This window comes from Mytilus californianus, unplaced genomic scaffold, assembly GCF_021869535.1.
Source record: "Mytilus californianus isolate M0D057914Y unplaced genomic scaffold, xbMytCali1.0.p SCAF_1, whole genome shotgun sequence".
In the NCBI taxonomy this organism is placed as follows: domain Eukaryota; kingdom Metazoa; phylum Mollusca; class Bivalvia; order Mytilida; family Mytilidae; genus Mytilus; species Mytilus californianus.
The window spans coordinates 111,598,336-111,614,591 of NW_026262581.1; the positions used below are offsets into that span (position 1 = coordinate 111,598,336).

Below are 16,256 nucleotides of genomic sequence, written 5' to 3' on the forward strand. Positions count from 1 at the left end.
AATTTGATGTTTGCGACTAAAAGTATATTAATTAAAACATCCATATTTATTTTATTTATCGGAAAAGGCTATTTAGTGATCCAGAGTATACTACAGTAACAAGAAAAACCAATTAAATTTTAATCTTTTATTGGCTAGCAATCACAAGTACCGACTAATCAAATACCATCATATTAAATAAACTTTACTGTCTATTAATATTATTTGTAAAGTTACAACTCAAAACCAATCAGCTTGATGGAATCGTGAAAGTTGCATAAATGATATCATGTTATTTCGGAAAACATTTCAACTGACTTAAAAATGAGACATCATAATATTATTTCATTTCTCACAATATTTTCCTTTTGGTGGATAACAGATGGAAACTTAATTTTAGTTGATATTTACACAAAAGAGAACATTTTCAGTGATATTATGTGTAATGACGGAAAATTAATAACACTAAAAAATACTAGATCAGCATTGATATGTGCTAAAGTTTGTGCTCTAGCTTCAACCTGTGTTTCTTTTTTCTTCAATCGAAGTGGAACTTGTCAACTGCATAATGTAAGCGTATCCGACACTGTAGGTTGTATTAAGCATTCGGATACATCTTATTATGTACTAAAAGGTTAGTTTCTGTGAAAATATTCAAACTTTCTTATTTTTCGAATAGATGAATCTATTTGTCCAAAATTAATTTTAGAATAAATATCGTTTACTTGATTGTTTTTAGAAATGTTTTACAATAAGAATATATCAATTCGGACTAAGACTAAGACAAAAATTTATAAACAATTTTTAGTGAATTTAGCAACAAACGCAATATGATAACAAGCAGGGTGGTTGTTTGTAATTATTTAGATTCCTCAAACGTTAGCTAAAGGTTAACAGATTTATATTAAACAAGTTGCTTATGTTTAGGGTGATGCATAAGAAGTTAACAAACTTACAAGGTTTGGCGAAAATTGGCAATCACGACTATCTACTGTAATATCAGTATGGCGAGCGAAATAAGCCCATTTCTACATATAACATAGCTGATGGTCTGTATTACATTCAAAGAAATGCCCAAAGAGGGATTGCTGCCTATTTAACGTCGAGCGTCAAATTAAATGCATATTCAGAACGACAATATGTTAATGCGACATAAATGACAACCTACTTTGTGCTAAACTGATAAGCTGAGTCGTATTTATAACGTGCTAGTTTACAATATAATAGTCTACACAGAGAGACATGTCGCCTTACCCAAACACAATATTCTCACTCCGTGCTGACCAGTCAAGTTGCTCTTACTCCTTAATACCACATGCTTAGCGGAATAAAACCAATTTTAATATTTAAGTTTGACCCGGTAGTGTAACGAACATCAAACTGCACTCGAGGCAAGCACGATACCACAGAGACGGTAAGAGTAGAAATGTATAATCATTTTTCTTTCCTGTATAAAATAGGGAGATGTTGTATGATTACCAATGAGACATCTATCCAACTTAGTCCAAATAAAGCGGATATAAGCAACTATAGGTCACCGAACCCCATCATCAATGAGTAAAACCCATACCGTAAAGTCAGCTGTAAAAAACAACAACATGACAAAACGTAAAACAAATCAAGTAAAAAAGCCAATGGCCTGATTTATGACAAAACAATAAACTGAAAATAAATATGATAGAGAGCAAATATGTTATTGTTCTATTATATTTTTGAAAATACTATGAACGACAAAATTATTTACTCGCGTAGTGGTATTAACCATATGTGGATTCTTAAAAATTCTAAAGAACTTCTGGATAATTTTAAATCTCGGTCTTTTTCCGAAATTAGTTCTAACAATAATTTTGATTTTTCAGCCCTGTATACCACCATTCCCCATGTGAAATTATAATTTTGAAAATACTTTGAACGACAAAATTATTTTATATTTCTTCCTGTGTGACGTCTACATTTTCTGGCGTCAAACACGCGACGCTACGCTAAGAGTAGATGTGAATGCAGTCACATGAAATATTTCAATCCTTTATGGGTTGATTTATATAATACATATATAAGTAAGCAATGAATGTGGTTGTTAAATTTGATAGATGTTTTTTGTGCTTCTTTGTTTAATGTTTGTTTGTTTTGAGATTGTGACACAGTGATGACTGCTGTACCCATATTTTGACAATGTTACCTATTATGTCTGTTTTGTTCACGCATCGTTGTAAATATAATGGAATTTATGCGACTGTCATACAAGTGAGAGGTTTAGCGCTATAAAACCAGGTTCAATCCACCATTTTCTACATTTGAAAATGCCTGTACCAAGTCAGGAATATGACAGTTTGTTGTCCATTCGTTTGATGTGTTTTATCATTTGATTTTGCCATTTGATTAGGGACTTTCCGTTTTGAATTTTCCTCGGAGTTCATAATTTTTGTGATTTTACTTTTGGGACAGGCACATATATAATGTGGCGTGGTTGAACATATTTGTAAGCACTGAACCCTCCCCTAACCTGGAACAGTAGTGTAACCGCACAATACAAGAATAAAGAAAAAACCCTGTAAAAATCAGATCATATTACATATTGACTTTATTATATTATATTTTGTAATATATAAAGCTTTCGAGAAATAATTTCGGTTAAAATTACTGCATTTTCTAATTTTCACAATTAGATTTTAAACCTGAAACGACAACGACTTCAAATATAGCGCCAACTTCTGTAGAATTGCTATCATCGTCCGAAACAACGATCCTGCCGTTCCAGACAACAAGTAGACCATTATCATGTGACCCAGACTGGTTATTGATTGATGCTAGCTGTTATCGGATTACGCCTCCCGATACTATCACTAAACAGGAATGGCAAAATGCGTCGGTAAGGTGCAGATTAAATTGATTGTTTTTAAGCTAAAGATGGGGATCTTATTTTAAATTAATAGTTACAATATATTCAACAATTTATGGCAAGAAGGGCTTGAGCAAGAATCCACCACCTCCCTCCAAAAAATCACACATGGCGACAAATTCTATGGTGCACTTGAAAGTTCAAGAGTATCTACAAAATAAATGGTTACTGATTGAGAATCTAAACTATTGTAGTTATTGAGTTTAAAAGGTGGAGCACGATCCCAGGGAACAAAGCCTTTGGCGCACTAATAAGTTCTTATCATACCAATTCATAATTTATAAGGTTAAGAGTTGTGATCTGAACAAGTTTTCAGTTTTTTATAGATATTCAACAATTTGTTATCATCGCTTGGACCATGATACCCTAGGAAACAGATCATAGGTGCTCTGAAATTTATTGACTTGGAAAATATATAAGGTTTTTGGAAGAAAAATGAAGATTAGAAACTTTTGTTTGACATTGAGGTCAAAAGTCTTATAGTAGTATACCTTCAAGCCAAATATCAATGGTCATTGTCAATATATAAAACGTTTAGACCTCGAAAAGACTATGGAAAAAAGAACCAGACGAATACTGCTAAAGTAATATATGATACATATAAAACGTAGGTTCTGTCAAAATCGGTCGGCCGGGATGTAGATCAGGATAGATACTAACACCGAAAAGGGATAAGTTCGATAGATGCATGAATATAGTTTTGCAACAAGCCATCTACGTAACCTTCATTGAAGACAGGAACATAATAAATACAACAATCTAGTTCTGAAAATGGGTAAAAATTGGGTTGAAATAAGTTACATAAAGGCCCCACATAGTTGTTTCAATGGTTCTTCAACGTTCAGAGTGCGTGACAATTTTTATACACGAGGCATCGGATTTTAAAGAAAGGCTCATAAGTCGAAGTCGAACTAAAACCACCATCGCATATATAAAAAAACCAAAAGACAAACAATAGTCTACAAAACACAACAAAGAAAACTAAAGACTGAGCAACACGAATCCCAACTAAAAACTGGGGGTGATACCAGGTGCTCCGGAAGGGGCAAGCAGGTCTTGCTCTAGGTGTAGCAGCCGTTTTAGTTCCGACCGGACGTAGCTGCGTATTTATATTTATACATTTAACAGAACCAATCGGGCGCCCCTCTTCAGCATGGGTGTACAACCGGAAGAATTCCAGAGATGTTCATATTGCTATACCTCATATTTCCTCAAATCCCCACAACCTACATGTACTCTTCCCAAACCTTTTCAGATCAGAACTAATTCAATATGTATTTATCAGTTTGGAAAGGCACAATCGGGAAAACATTTTCAAAATATAAAGTATATTTAAGTTGCCTAACAATGTAATTTTAACACACTAGTTAGTATGTAAATATTAAAATGTTAAAAAAATGCGATAAAAAATAAACGCAATATTTCGCTAGACAAACTAGCTTTTTCTATCCAGGTTAAATAAGAAACTTTAGCAGCTCATTGAACATTGAGTTTTGCTGCTTATCAAATAAAAATAAATTCAAAATTTGGATGAAGTTCAAGATTTTTTATTTAATTACGAAATCTGTTGTTGAAGTAAGGCAAGTTTGCAACGTCCATTGGCTAATATTACAGAGATATTAAGGACGATGCTACATAATTAATTTTTCCTGTATCTTTTTTGCCTTTCTCATTTAGACCATAAGGTTCTAAAGTATTGAGGATCCAAAAGTTTTCTCTTCTCCTTGTCGCCGTGGTGTCCCAGTCAGTGTTCACTTCTATAATTTGAAAAGCGACATTATCAAAAGGATGTTTCTTTAAGCGAAGATGTCTTGTGAAGGGACAGTTTTTGTTGGTTTTGTACCATGACCGATGAATATATATATTAAAATTTGAAAACACCGTTTTTAGCCGATTCACACAAAAAATTATCCGTGTTTACTATGAGGTTTGAGCGATCTCATTTACTTAATATTGTTTATCGTGGTTAGGGGAAGTTATACGTTTGTGTTATTTTCCCCTCTTTTACCTAAATTGCTTTAAACAGGTATGAACGATTGCTTAATTGTAGTTATATTTTATAAACACACGTATTACTAGATCGACTTATTTTGAAGGAAAAATGACTTTATTTACAAATATTAAATTTTATTACATTTGAATGGTAATCAATTCGATTTGAGAGTTTTTAACAAGTTTTACCACTTAACACATACCCATTCACCTAGTATTGGCGATAATAGTCAGTAACTGTAGTGTTTTGTAAAACATACAAGTTCAATCAATATTAACATAAAAAATATATTTCGTTTCACTTCTGTTATTAGCAAATAAATCATGTACTTGAAATGCATTGATAATTTATTTAAGATGTGAAATATATGGAACTGTTTTATGTCGCGTTCATTGGTATTTGTAGTGAATTTAATGAATAACCAATTAGTCGAGAACAAAAAGACTTGTTTGTGACTATTCTTCAGATTGAGGTATTAAAATTCAATTCTTTATAAAAATGGTTGTATGATTGTCGATGCGACAACTCTACACCAGAGACCAAATGACATAGAAGTTAACAAATATAGATCACAATACGACCTTCAACAATGCGCAGATTCCATGTCGCACAGCAAGCTATAAAAGGCCCCGAAACGAAAAATGTTTACTTCGGCAAAAATTAAATTCATTGTGAGACCTCAAGTTTTTTTGTTTTTTTTTCAAGTTCACAGTAAACTTTGCCTTTGAAATTCCTACACAAAACATACTTATACTTTGAGCAAGGAAAATGCGTTAATTGATTTGAGCGTTACTAATGAGTCTTTTGTAGACGAAACGCGCGTCTGGCGTACAAAGTTTTAATCCTGGTATCTATGATGAGTTTATTGAATTAACAAAAAAACTTTAGCTCCTTAGATTCGATTATTGGTAGTCTTGAGCATAATTATAAAAACAGATATTTTAAATAATGTGTTCTTGTTTATACTTCTAAAGTGGCTAATCTTTAAATATGGAGTTATTTTCTACATGCAAAAAATTAATAAACCTAAGCCCGTGCCCCGTAAGAATGATCCATGTGACCAAATGGAAATAAATAGGAAATATATATCATGTTTTAAATTAGAGTTCCAACAAAGCATGATGCCAAATTATGAACACCTTCCACTTCATTAAACACAGTTCATGTCAACAATATAACTATTGGATATATTACATTCATTTTAAAAATATCCATGCAACACTTCTCTGAAGTGTTTCCAAAACAGGAGTACACAGAATTATGAACTAGAGAACTGATGTGTTGTTTCATCAATTAATTTAGGGTTCTTGCATATAATTTCACTTTCCAGTGTTTCGTATCATTAAAAACAAGTCTGTCATCCTGTCAATATGTTATTATTGTCGCTCATAATGATTTAGTTTTTTTTCTCCAAAAAGTAAAATGAAATGGTAGAGAGTAAATTTCATGTATACATTTTTAAAATCATTTTATCATACTTGAAAATTTACTCAATGGGTAAAATATTTCTTTGTGTAAAATGTGTGTATAATTCCAACCCTTCAATCGGTTGTTATTAAAATGTAAAATCGTGGAATAGGAAAAAATGAACTCTTAGCAACATCGAGTACACTTTAAAACAAAACTTCTATTTATACAGGACATCGATAATACCGTGTAGTATTTCTGGTAATTGCGACACGCAAAACGATTATTTTTCATATATAGGAAAGTAAACATTACTATTGAAAGCAGTGTCTATACAGGATGAAAATTTTTAAAAAAATAAAAATAAATTGTGCATTTAATGCAAGATTTAATGATTTTTGATGTAATACTAGTTCAGGTCGTGCCATCTTCTCTATTAGTAGTATTCAATGTAAATATCCGAAGAATTTGAATATTAGTAAGCTCTAAGGTCCTTCACTTTGAAGGAGTCGTGCTTGCTCCGTGCTAGTCGATTTTCATTTCTTCTGAATTGCCAGACGTGGATATGACTTTGTAGTAACACATCTCATAAGTCAAGCCGTAAGCAGGTATTGTTGTTATTGCACTTTTGCGTGTGGACATGACTTTGTATTAGCACATCTCATAAGTCAAGCCGTAAGCAGGTATTATTGTTACATCTCATAAGTCAAGCCGTAAGCAGGAATTGTTGTTATTGCACTTTAGTCAAGCCGTAAGCAGGTATTGTTGTTGCACTTTAGTTAAGCCGTAAGCAGGTATTGTTGTTATTGCACTTTAATCAAGCCGTAAGCAGGTATTGTTGTTATTGCACTTTAGTCAAGGCGCAAGCAGGTATTGTTGTTATTGTACTTTAGTCAACCGTAAGCAGATATTGTTGCTATTGTACTTTAGTCAAGCCGTAATCAGGTATTGTTGTTATTGTACTTTAGTCAAGCCGTAAGCAGGTATTGTTTTTATTGCACTTTAGCCAAGCCGTTAGCAGGTATTGTTGTTATTGCACTTTAGTTAAGCCGTAATCAGGTATTGTTGTTATTGCACTTTAGTCAAGGCGTAAGCAGGTATTGTTGTTATTGTACTTTAGTCAAGCCGTAAGCAAGTATTGATGTTATTGTACTTTAGTCAAGCCGTAAGCAGGTATTGTTGTTATTTCACTTGTGCAGAACCTTGTAATTACCCAAAATAAAATACTATATAAATGTTACAAATCAGATCGAACGAGAATGTGTATTAATACATGTGTATACGGATAATACAAGTATATCCATATTTTTTGCTTACCAATTTACTTAGCAGTTAGTATAAAGTGCTTAAATTGACTATAAATCTCTTTAATTTTGATGAATGTCATCGGGTTCAAAGCAAAATTTAATGAAACAGGGGTTTGTCAAAGAACGTCTTGTCCTTTTTCTAAAAAAAAATGTATCGGAAAGTAACAAGACCTAATAGATAAACACTCAGTGTCTACTTCACAAGATGGTCTTGGGTTATAGATTCTATGTGCTAAATTTGTGTATCTTTTTATTTACTGTTCTGTTTTCCCTTAAGTTTATTTGCCTTTGTACTTTTATGTTTTGTCTTTATTTAGTCATATGACTTTTGATGTGACTCGGTATTTTATTTATGCATCCCGCTATTGGATTTTGACTTTGGGCGTTTCTGTTGCAGGTGGGTCTTGAGGTGTAATTCAGACGCAAGTGTTTTTTTACAGTGTTGTCATTTTGTTTACCCTTTTATTAATGTTTTACTGAATTTGTTCTTTATTGAGATGAGTATACAAGATATGTACTATCAACTACAACTTTTTTTATCGGCGTCTTTGTCAATTTCCTATCAACTACTAATACTTTTTTGTTTGCGTGTTTGTCAAATTTACTATCAACTACATCAACCTTTTTTGTTTGCGTTTTTGTTAGATTTATTTGTATGTTTGTTTAAAATTTTTAGTCAGTTGTATTGCATGTCTGTGATGTATGATTAATTAGTTTTTTAATCCCAATTATTGTCACATTAACCTATTATATCTGTCTGGTTGCTCACCAAAATTTGTTAATATAACGGAACAGTAAACAACTATCATACAAGTGGGAGGTTTGGCTAGCTATAAACCAGATTTAACCCACCATTTCTTCGGGAAATGCCGTACTAAGTCAGGAATATGACAGTTGTTTTTCGCTCGTTCCGTTGATTGATAGCGTTTGATTTTTTCAGTTATTATGGACTTCCCCTTTTTGAATTTACCCTAGAGTTCGGTATTTTTGTTATACTTTTTTGTAGTTAACAAACCCTTCTCAATTGAGAAAACTCAGTTATGGTCAAATAAATTATCCGAATTGATAAGAAATATTTGCATATCGACAAAGAACTAGTTGTCAATCATTTCAAAAGAAAAATAGAAGATTTTTCTCAAATCCAAAATAAATTATCTAAAACAAAAGATAGCAAGTCTGAAACATTCAACTTTTAGCAAAGCTGAACTCTGCTTATGATAATTATGATGAAATTTTATTGAATATATTTATTAAAAACAGTTGCACCTTTGTATGGAAAGCAGGTTAAATCGGTGAAAAACGTTTCTGATTGATACTTTAGTCTGGTAGAACATGATTTATTTATTAGTTGTAATTGGCTTTGCACTACTTTTCAGTGACTGCGAGTATTATTGTTTCGGTGTTTTGTGCATGTTGTGTCTGTTGGTTTTGTACCGTGTATTGATCTTTGAGTTAGTCATTTTGACTGATTTTTACCGTTTGTTCTTATGTGGTGCTGTTACACCACTGTCCTAGGCTAGGGGAGGGTTGAGCGTTCACAAAAATGTTTATGGTATCGGTTTTTCTCATTGTTGAAGGCCGAACGGTTGCCTATAATTGCTTACATCAACTTCATTTGAACTTTGGTGGATAGTTTTGGCAACCATACTACATCTCCTTCTTTTTCATATTAACCACGCCACATTTTTTATGTGCCTGTTCCAAGTCAGAGCCTGTAGTACAGTGGTTGTTGTTGGTTCATTTATGCCATATTTGTTTTTCGTAAATTGTTGTGTTATCAATAAGGTCATTGGTTTTGTCGTTTGAATTGTTCCACATTTTTCATGTCAGGGCTTCTTATAGCCGACTATACGGTATGGGGTTTTCTCATTGTTGAAGGCCGTACGGTGGCATACCACATCTCTTTTTTATATTAAAATCGTTGAAGGGGTGAAAAGAATTTTACATACATGATGAGACCGAATTAATGCAGTTGCATATTCATTTTAATTTTTTTTATTATTGTTACAGTTCATTTTCTTACTTCATTTTGATCTTGGTTGGTTCTATATGCATCGTTTCAGGGTCGGTGTTTCTTTTGCAGGGGGTTCACGTCTATATATTGGTGAGTTTTGTAAGCTTTTATGGGCCATTCAGATATCCTCGGAAACAAGATTCTCGGAAAATCTCGAAAATGTTCGATCTTTTATACAGGTAGTTTACTATGTCTTTGAAACGGTCCCTCTATGAACATGCTACCACGTGACATTGTATATTTCAAAAACCAAAGTTCATTTGTAGATCGAAATGGACTTAATTGCAGTATAAAAAATCATTAATATATTCCAACCGTATTTGCCGTTTGACAAAGCATTGGCGTTTATTAAATATCAATTATATCTAATGATAACGCAACTATATATGTTTTAGACGGTCTCTATACGCAATGTACCATGTGCTAGTGTGCATTGTATGTCACATTGAACTGATTGTTTCTGAACGTTTGCGACGTGATATTGTGTATTTCCATCATAGCCTGGGGTCTATTTATCTTAGTTCGAAAAGCATAAAGATAATTAAACAAAACGATATTTCTGTCAAAAATAATTAATTTTTTAAATAGATACCAATAAAAGTTGACGTAAAACCAACGAAATTATTATGTTTTAACTAAAACCTGGAACATAAAGTATACCCTGAATATACCTCTGAAGTATACCATTCCCAACTGTAATATATCATTAATAGAATATAATTAGATTATAATAATGGTATCTTATGTCCCACGGGTTTTAACATTGAATTCATTTCTCAGGGCTGCACATAAATAAATTAAAATATAAACTGCACCGAATGAAAAGAACAATACTTGCATGGTTTCAATTTACTAGAATTTTAAATCTATACATCTTTCAAAAACGAAAATAATGTTTTACAATAATCATGTTATTACTACGTTCCTTATTTTATACCGTTTTAAAATCGATTGATAAGTCTTTGCTTATATTTTGTATTACAATATATATATTCATAAAATGGAAAGTAAGACTGATTTGTTAAAATAAAAATGTGCATCAATAAATACTTCCTATCGATAATTTATAATTGATGTTGAATTTTCGGAAAAGATTTATTAACAGGAATGTATGTTAATTAAATTCAGTTTTTTTTGTGTGTGTTTTTAAGTTTATCCTAAAACATCTTAATCTTTGCAATATGGTGCGATTATGAAAATTAAACAAGTTGTTTCTGCTGCTTCATTTACTTAAATTGACAAATTTATATGCCATGAAACTTGTGTCAATAGTTTTTGTCTCTTAAAAAGAGAAAAACTGTATACATCATCAGGATTAATATTCATTTGGTTTTGAAGGCTTATCTTTTTATGACTAACTACTCATTGTAGAGGTAGTATAGAGAAATTGAAAGTATATTTCCATTTGAAGCTTGACTCAGTGTGAAGCAACTTATTATGGTTCCTTTGTTCTTGAGCGCGTAAATAACACACCAGACCTCTCATATACTTACAATTATTATGAATACCTAATTATGCTCTCAAAAGAATTAATTTATACGAAAGAATGGGATTGGTAAAAGTCATTAGGACAGTAACATAAAAAAAATAAAGAAACACTAGAGTTCAATATATCGTATGAAAAAAAAACATGCTTCAAAGTCACGAGTCAAGCTCATACTTGTGCTGAATTTAGACAATTAATCGAAATATCCACATCTAATTGTCCAACATGTGACTTGTACTAACACTTTTACTATCCTGATATCCAAGATTTCACAAAGAACTTACATTTACAAATAGATTATGTATTTTTGTCACATACAATGTACAGCTTCAATAATTAGTATAAAAATTGAAGGCATCCAAGAAAAAAAATATGAAGAGTATAAAAGATAGAATACCTGCATTCAGATTATGAAGCAAATTAAGTGCGGAAATTTATATTGCGATCTCTCTGCAATATCTGCAATATCTCTTAGACATACGGTCTGCAGAAAATAGAAATTACAATAAGATCAGGACTTTATGTATTAAACAAGAAGAAAATGTACACTCCCAGGTAATAAATAAATAAAATAGTGCAGACTTAATTGAAATGATAGATGTATACACTTTTCTATTTACAATTACATATTTTAATAAAGGTATTTCTACTCATCATTACCTCATTCACAGTCAAATATTTCAAATCGAAAGCAAAGAAATTCAGCAACATTTTTTTGGCCAGTTAGCGATCTTGCGTTCATGTATTGCTTTTCTTTTTGAAAGAAAGCAACTTGTTTATATCTGAGGTGTAATTATGTTTAATTATGTAGACATTTATATTTATTCGTTTATTTCGTATAAATTTACTTTTTTTCTACCACAGTTGTCAGTTCTAAGTAATTCACAGCATTTTGCTTTACACATTTTAATGATTTTATGGATCAGAAGGAAAATTGTATATTAATTCAATGAATAAAAGAATTCCGTGCATTCGAACCTAAAGTAAATGTACAGCTCTTTTATTTGTCTGCTTTTAAGGTGAGAGTGGGGCCTTCAACCTAGCAAAAACATGCTTCAAACGTTATACAAAGATGTACGCAGGTATTGATAAATAGAAAGGGATTAAATGCAATTATCAATTCACAGTTGTGCATTTATTTATATACACGTCGGAGTTTAACAGTTAAAAATTCACCCAGATTAGCTGTTGAAACTCCATTTATTATCGATATTGTTATTATCATGTGAGATGAAGTAATCTATAAGTGTTAATCACTTACAAATATGTTCTTTTTTAACTTATGTAATGAAGAGATATAATTGTATTGCAGGAAATTTGTAAAAATAACGGTGGTTATTTAGCAACCTTAGAAACAGCGGATGAAAATCAGCTGGTAAAAGATTATGTAGGGTCTTTAGGTATTTTAGATTTATATTATTACATTTCATTTAAGCACTTAAAAGCTAATCAATATGAGCTTGAGGATGACTTAATATTCATAGGATTTTTCGTATCGTTTACCTACTGGTTCCTAGATATGAACCCCATATTCATTTCATAAAGACACAAATTAAAACAGTTTGTTAGTATGAATACTGAGAGAAGGAAAGGGAGAGAACAAATGGAACAAAATATAGTACTGTGGATTCATTATTATTCGTTGGATACCAATTTCCGTGGATTTCGTGGGTACATGTAAACCACGAAATTCAATGTTCAACGAATTACATATTTTCAATAAGGGTTTATGAAGACTTTTGCAAAACCACAAAATCAAATATCCACGAAAAGGCAAGTTTTCCGCAATCCACGAAAATTGGTACCCACGAAAATAAGTGAATCCACAGTATTAGCTTATTTTGTTAGGAAATGAAGACATAAAAATCTTGAAAACATTAGAACAACTCCATATTGTTTTACCTTAACTGAACTTCCGCTGGTAGGATAAATATTTTATGAATCTTCATAAATAATTAAAGTATTTCAGATTTAGGCGTTAAAGTTCTAAATGGAAATCAAATCGCAAGTAATTAACAATATATGTATACGTACATTGTTAAAAGTTACAAGATTTTACTCTCTACAAAACAGGAGAACAGATCTACGAACCTCGGTTTTCTTTGTTTCTAACTCTCGTAAAAATAAATTATACATTTTTGACAATGAATGCTTAATTTATGTAATCGTTTGTTTAGTCAAGGTCAATATGATTTATCTAACTGAATGAAAATTTGTACTTCCAGGATCAAAAGATTTTTTTATTGGAGGTTCTGACCTACAAACTGAGGGCACTTTTCTGTGGGAACACAGCGGTGTCCTTATAAATTTGCACGGCAGTGGATTGTTCTATGATTGGATGTCAACAAATCAGCCAGATAATGGCAATGGTAACCAGCATTGCATGGTACTAGCTGGACGATACGGTCATAAGTGGAATGACGTTCAGTGTACAGTTGCAAGAGCTTTCATTTGTGAGAAAGATCCAGCATAACATATTGTCCCTGAATAACTTGTCTTGCTCAAAGTAGTACCACAGCGTTTTATTGTGGTTTTTATATAGTCTTTTATTTTCTATTTTGCAGTTAGAAGTTTAAGTTTTTTTTATCAATATAAACAGTCTTTAACTTATCTCTTAACATTTAAGATAACCATGCACGGAGTAGTTACCTAGCAAAAGACAGGTACATGCATATGTAGTTTATAGGTTATGCTAGTTCATACTCACGAAGAGAAAAAAATATAATATATATCATATAGGCAGCTTTGAAATGCTAACATATTTTCAAACGAAGCAGTGTATTCATGATGAAATAGAAATATAATAATGTCGAAACATTTGGAGATGTGTTTATCAAGCTTTAGAAATTGTTTCTTTTTTTATGGTTTTCATGATTTTTGATTTGGGATAGGGGATCTATCTTTTAGAAAACTATGAAAAATATTTACAGTCCAAGGCTCTTCTTTTTATCGTTTTTACAGTTTATATATAAGGGGATTGTTCAGAGCTAAAAAAAAATACTAGTATTCATAAAATGAATTAAACCTGGAACAAATACTAAACATACATTTTGTTAATGATTGCAAAATATAACTTCCTTTATAACACCCAGTTCATTTAATAAACATACTAAAAAGTAATTATTCAATATTCATATAATAGTGAATTATTGTCGTTCATACACGCTTTTGTAATTTCAATTTCATTACTTTGTATTGTTTGCAATTGTGTGTTATGCTGCATTATATTGATCTGTATTAGTTGGGTTTGTTTTTACAAATGTATAATAAATATAAAGATATATTAGTCGTATCACTATCGCCTCTATCATTTTATCATAGCAACATTTTGAGAGACCAGTACATGTTTACTAACGTATATTGCAAACAAACATTTTAGGCTTCAGAATTCAGTACCGGCAAAGAGTATTCAGTCATTATAATTCTTAGTTTAATTTGATTTTCGTAAATATGTTTTATGATGTGATAAATTGATTTCCAGTGTTTGTGAGATACTAGCGAAAATTAAAGAACCTTAAGTGAGTAAGCTCATATACCCAGCGCTCAATATAAATCATGATTTTAAACAGTAATATTGTCTTATGTTGATATATTTTATATGAACTTGAACTTCCTCTTCTTAATCCTCTATGAACACATTTCCAAGTAAGATTGCAATCCAATTTAATGCATTCTAAAACAGCTTTTCTGCACAAATTTGTGTAATTTCTTTTAGTAACTTTGACCTTGACCTTAGACATAGTAGCATCAAGATCCTCCTCTCATTATATGTGACCATATCCAAGCTAATTTGGAATCCCATATGTAGTATTTGATTCAGCATCCGGTAACCACTTTTCTACACAAATTCAGTCTGTTTTCAGAAATTACAACTTTGACCTTTGACCCCAACATCAATAGGGATCTTCCTCTCATTAGATGTATATCAAAGTAAGGTTGCAATCTGACATAAAGTGTTTGAGTTAGCATTCGGAAACGAAAATGACTGACGGACTTGCAAGTCTAAAACTTTATAACCCGCTACTTTGTAGCGAGGAGTATAATATATTATTGAAAGGTACATTAATATATAGCAATCCGCAGTATTGAATAACATAATGTAAACAAAGCCTCGAAAATAAAACTGCATTGCTTTTAATTTTTCAACTATAATACTTTAACGATTGAACGAAACATACATGTGAAGTTAGTTCACTTATTACCTATTTACTTGATCCTCTTCGTGCATTGATGCACATAGGACCAACTCGTTATCTATCTTATACTGTTGTGTTACCTCAAGTCCCAAGTTGAAAAATGTTAACACAACAAGTTTTACATTAAATCACTCCACACTCTCCCTAAAAATCATATGGGAACGAAGTTCTATCTTCTTTTACCTGTTTACATCGTTAAATCATAGAAATCAATCAAAGAAAATTTCGGACCAATCATACCAATATTTCGGACCTAATTTCTATTTCAAAAAACAACGGCAGACATTATCTGTTAACAAAGCTCTGTTCATTACCGGTTAATAAGTTAAATAAAATTTTAGAGGATTGCAACACAATTTCATATAGCAGTCCTAAGTATGAAATCGTTCAAATTATAATGGCATATTGTTATTCTAAACTGTTTCCCAAAATTGATCGCCCTGAAGATCATAAAAAACAGTTTATTAAAATATAGTATGTCAATAAAGGTTTTGATTTTGTAAATATTGCCGGTATTTTTAACGACCATTCTGTTAAAGAACAAATTCCGGGATATTTTGATAATACTGAGCTCCCTCTTATTTGTTATATTTACAAGAAATCTACCCGGAAATTTGTGTTTAATTATAGCCAATTGTGTAAAGATGTTAATATCAGTGAAAATACACCTACTTCATGTAATTGCAGTAATTCCGAATACATTAATGGACCCATTTCCCATGTTATAACAGGAGATCTTAACATCGTTCAAGACCGAGAGTTAAAATCATTCCTCAGTAAAGGACCTAAATATCGTCCCCCGTCAATTATTAATTGGAATGAGTGTCGTAATATCATCCACGACTCACTCCATACTTACTGTTTGAAATGGATAAAACGGGAAAAAGCTGACAAAAAATCTTTGGACTCTTTTTTTAATTCAGTAATGAACATAGTTGATTTACGTATTCAACATTTTAAAGAACATTTTACTCT

At 31.6% G+C, this 16,256-nt stretch overlaps 1 protein-coding gene across 1 annotated transcript; it reads left to right on the forward strand.

Annotated features, from left to right (window-relative positions):
• Nucleotides 1-228: 228 nt before the first annotated feature.
• On the forward strand, nucleotides 229-14,364 carry LOC127714422 (lectin BRA-3-like). Its single transcript, XM_052220478.1, has 4 exons — nucleotides 229-613; nucleotides 2,646-2,848; nucleotides 12,398-12,485; nucleotides 13,311-14,364. The coding sequence occupies exons 1-4, from the start codon at nucleotides 304-306 to the stop codon at nucleotides 13,556-13,558; spliced, it is 849 nt and encodes a 282-aa protein (XP_052076438.1). The 5' UTR covers nucleotides 229-303; the 3' UTR covers nucleotides 13,559-14,364.
• Nucleotides 14,365-16,256: the final 1,892 nt, after the last annotated feature.

Bases quoted from the DNA above. Each gene is read 5' to 3' on its own strand.
- LOC127714422 (XM_052220478.1), top strand. From the start codon at position 304: ATGAGACATCATAATATTATTTCATTTCTCACAATATTTTCCTTTTGG. The intron at 614-2,645 runs GTTAGTTTCTGT...TTTCACAATTAG, and splicing joins ATCTTATTATGTACTAAAAG to ATTTTAAACCTGAAACGACA. The intron at 12,486-13,310 runs GTATTTTAGATT...TTGTACTTCCAG, and splicing joins AGATTATGTAGGGTCTTTAG to GATCAAAAGATTTTTTTATT.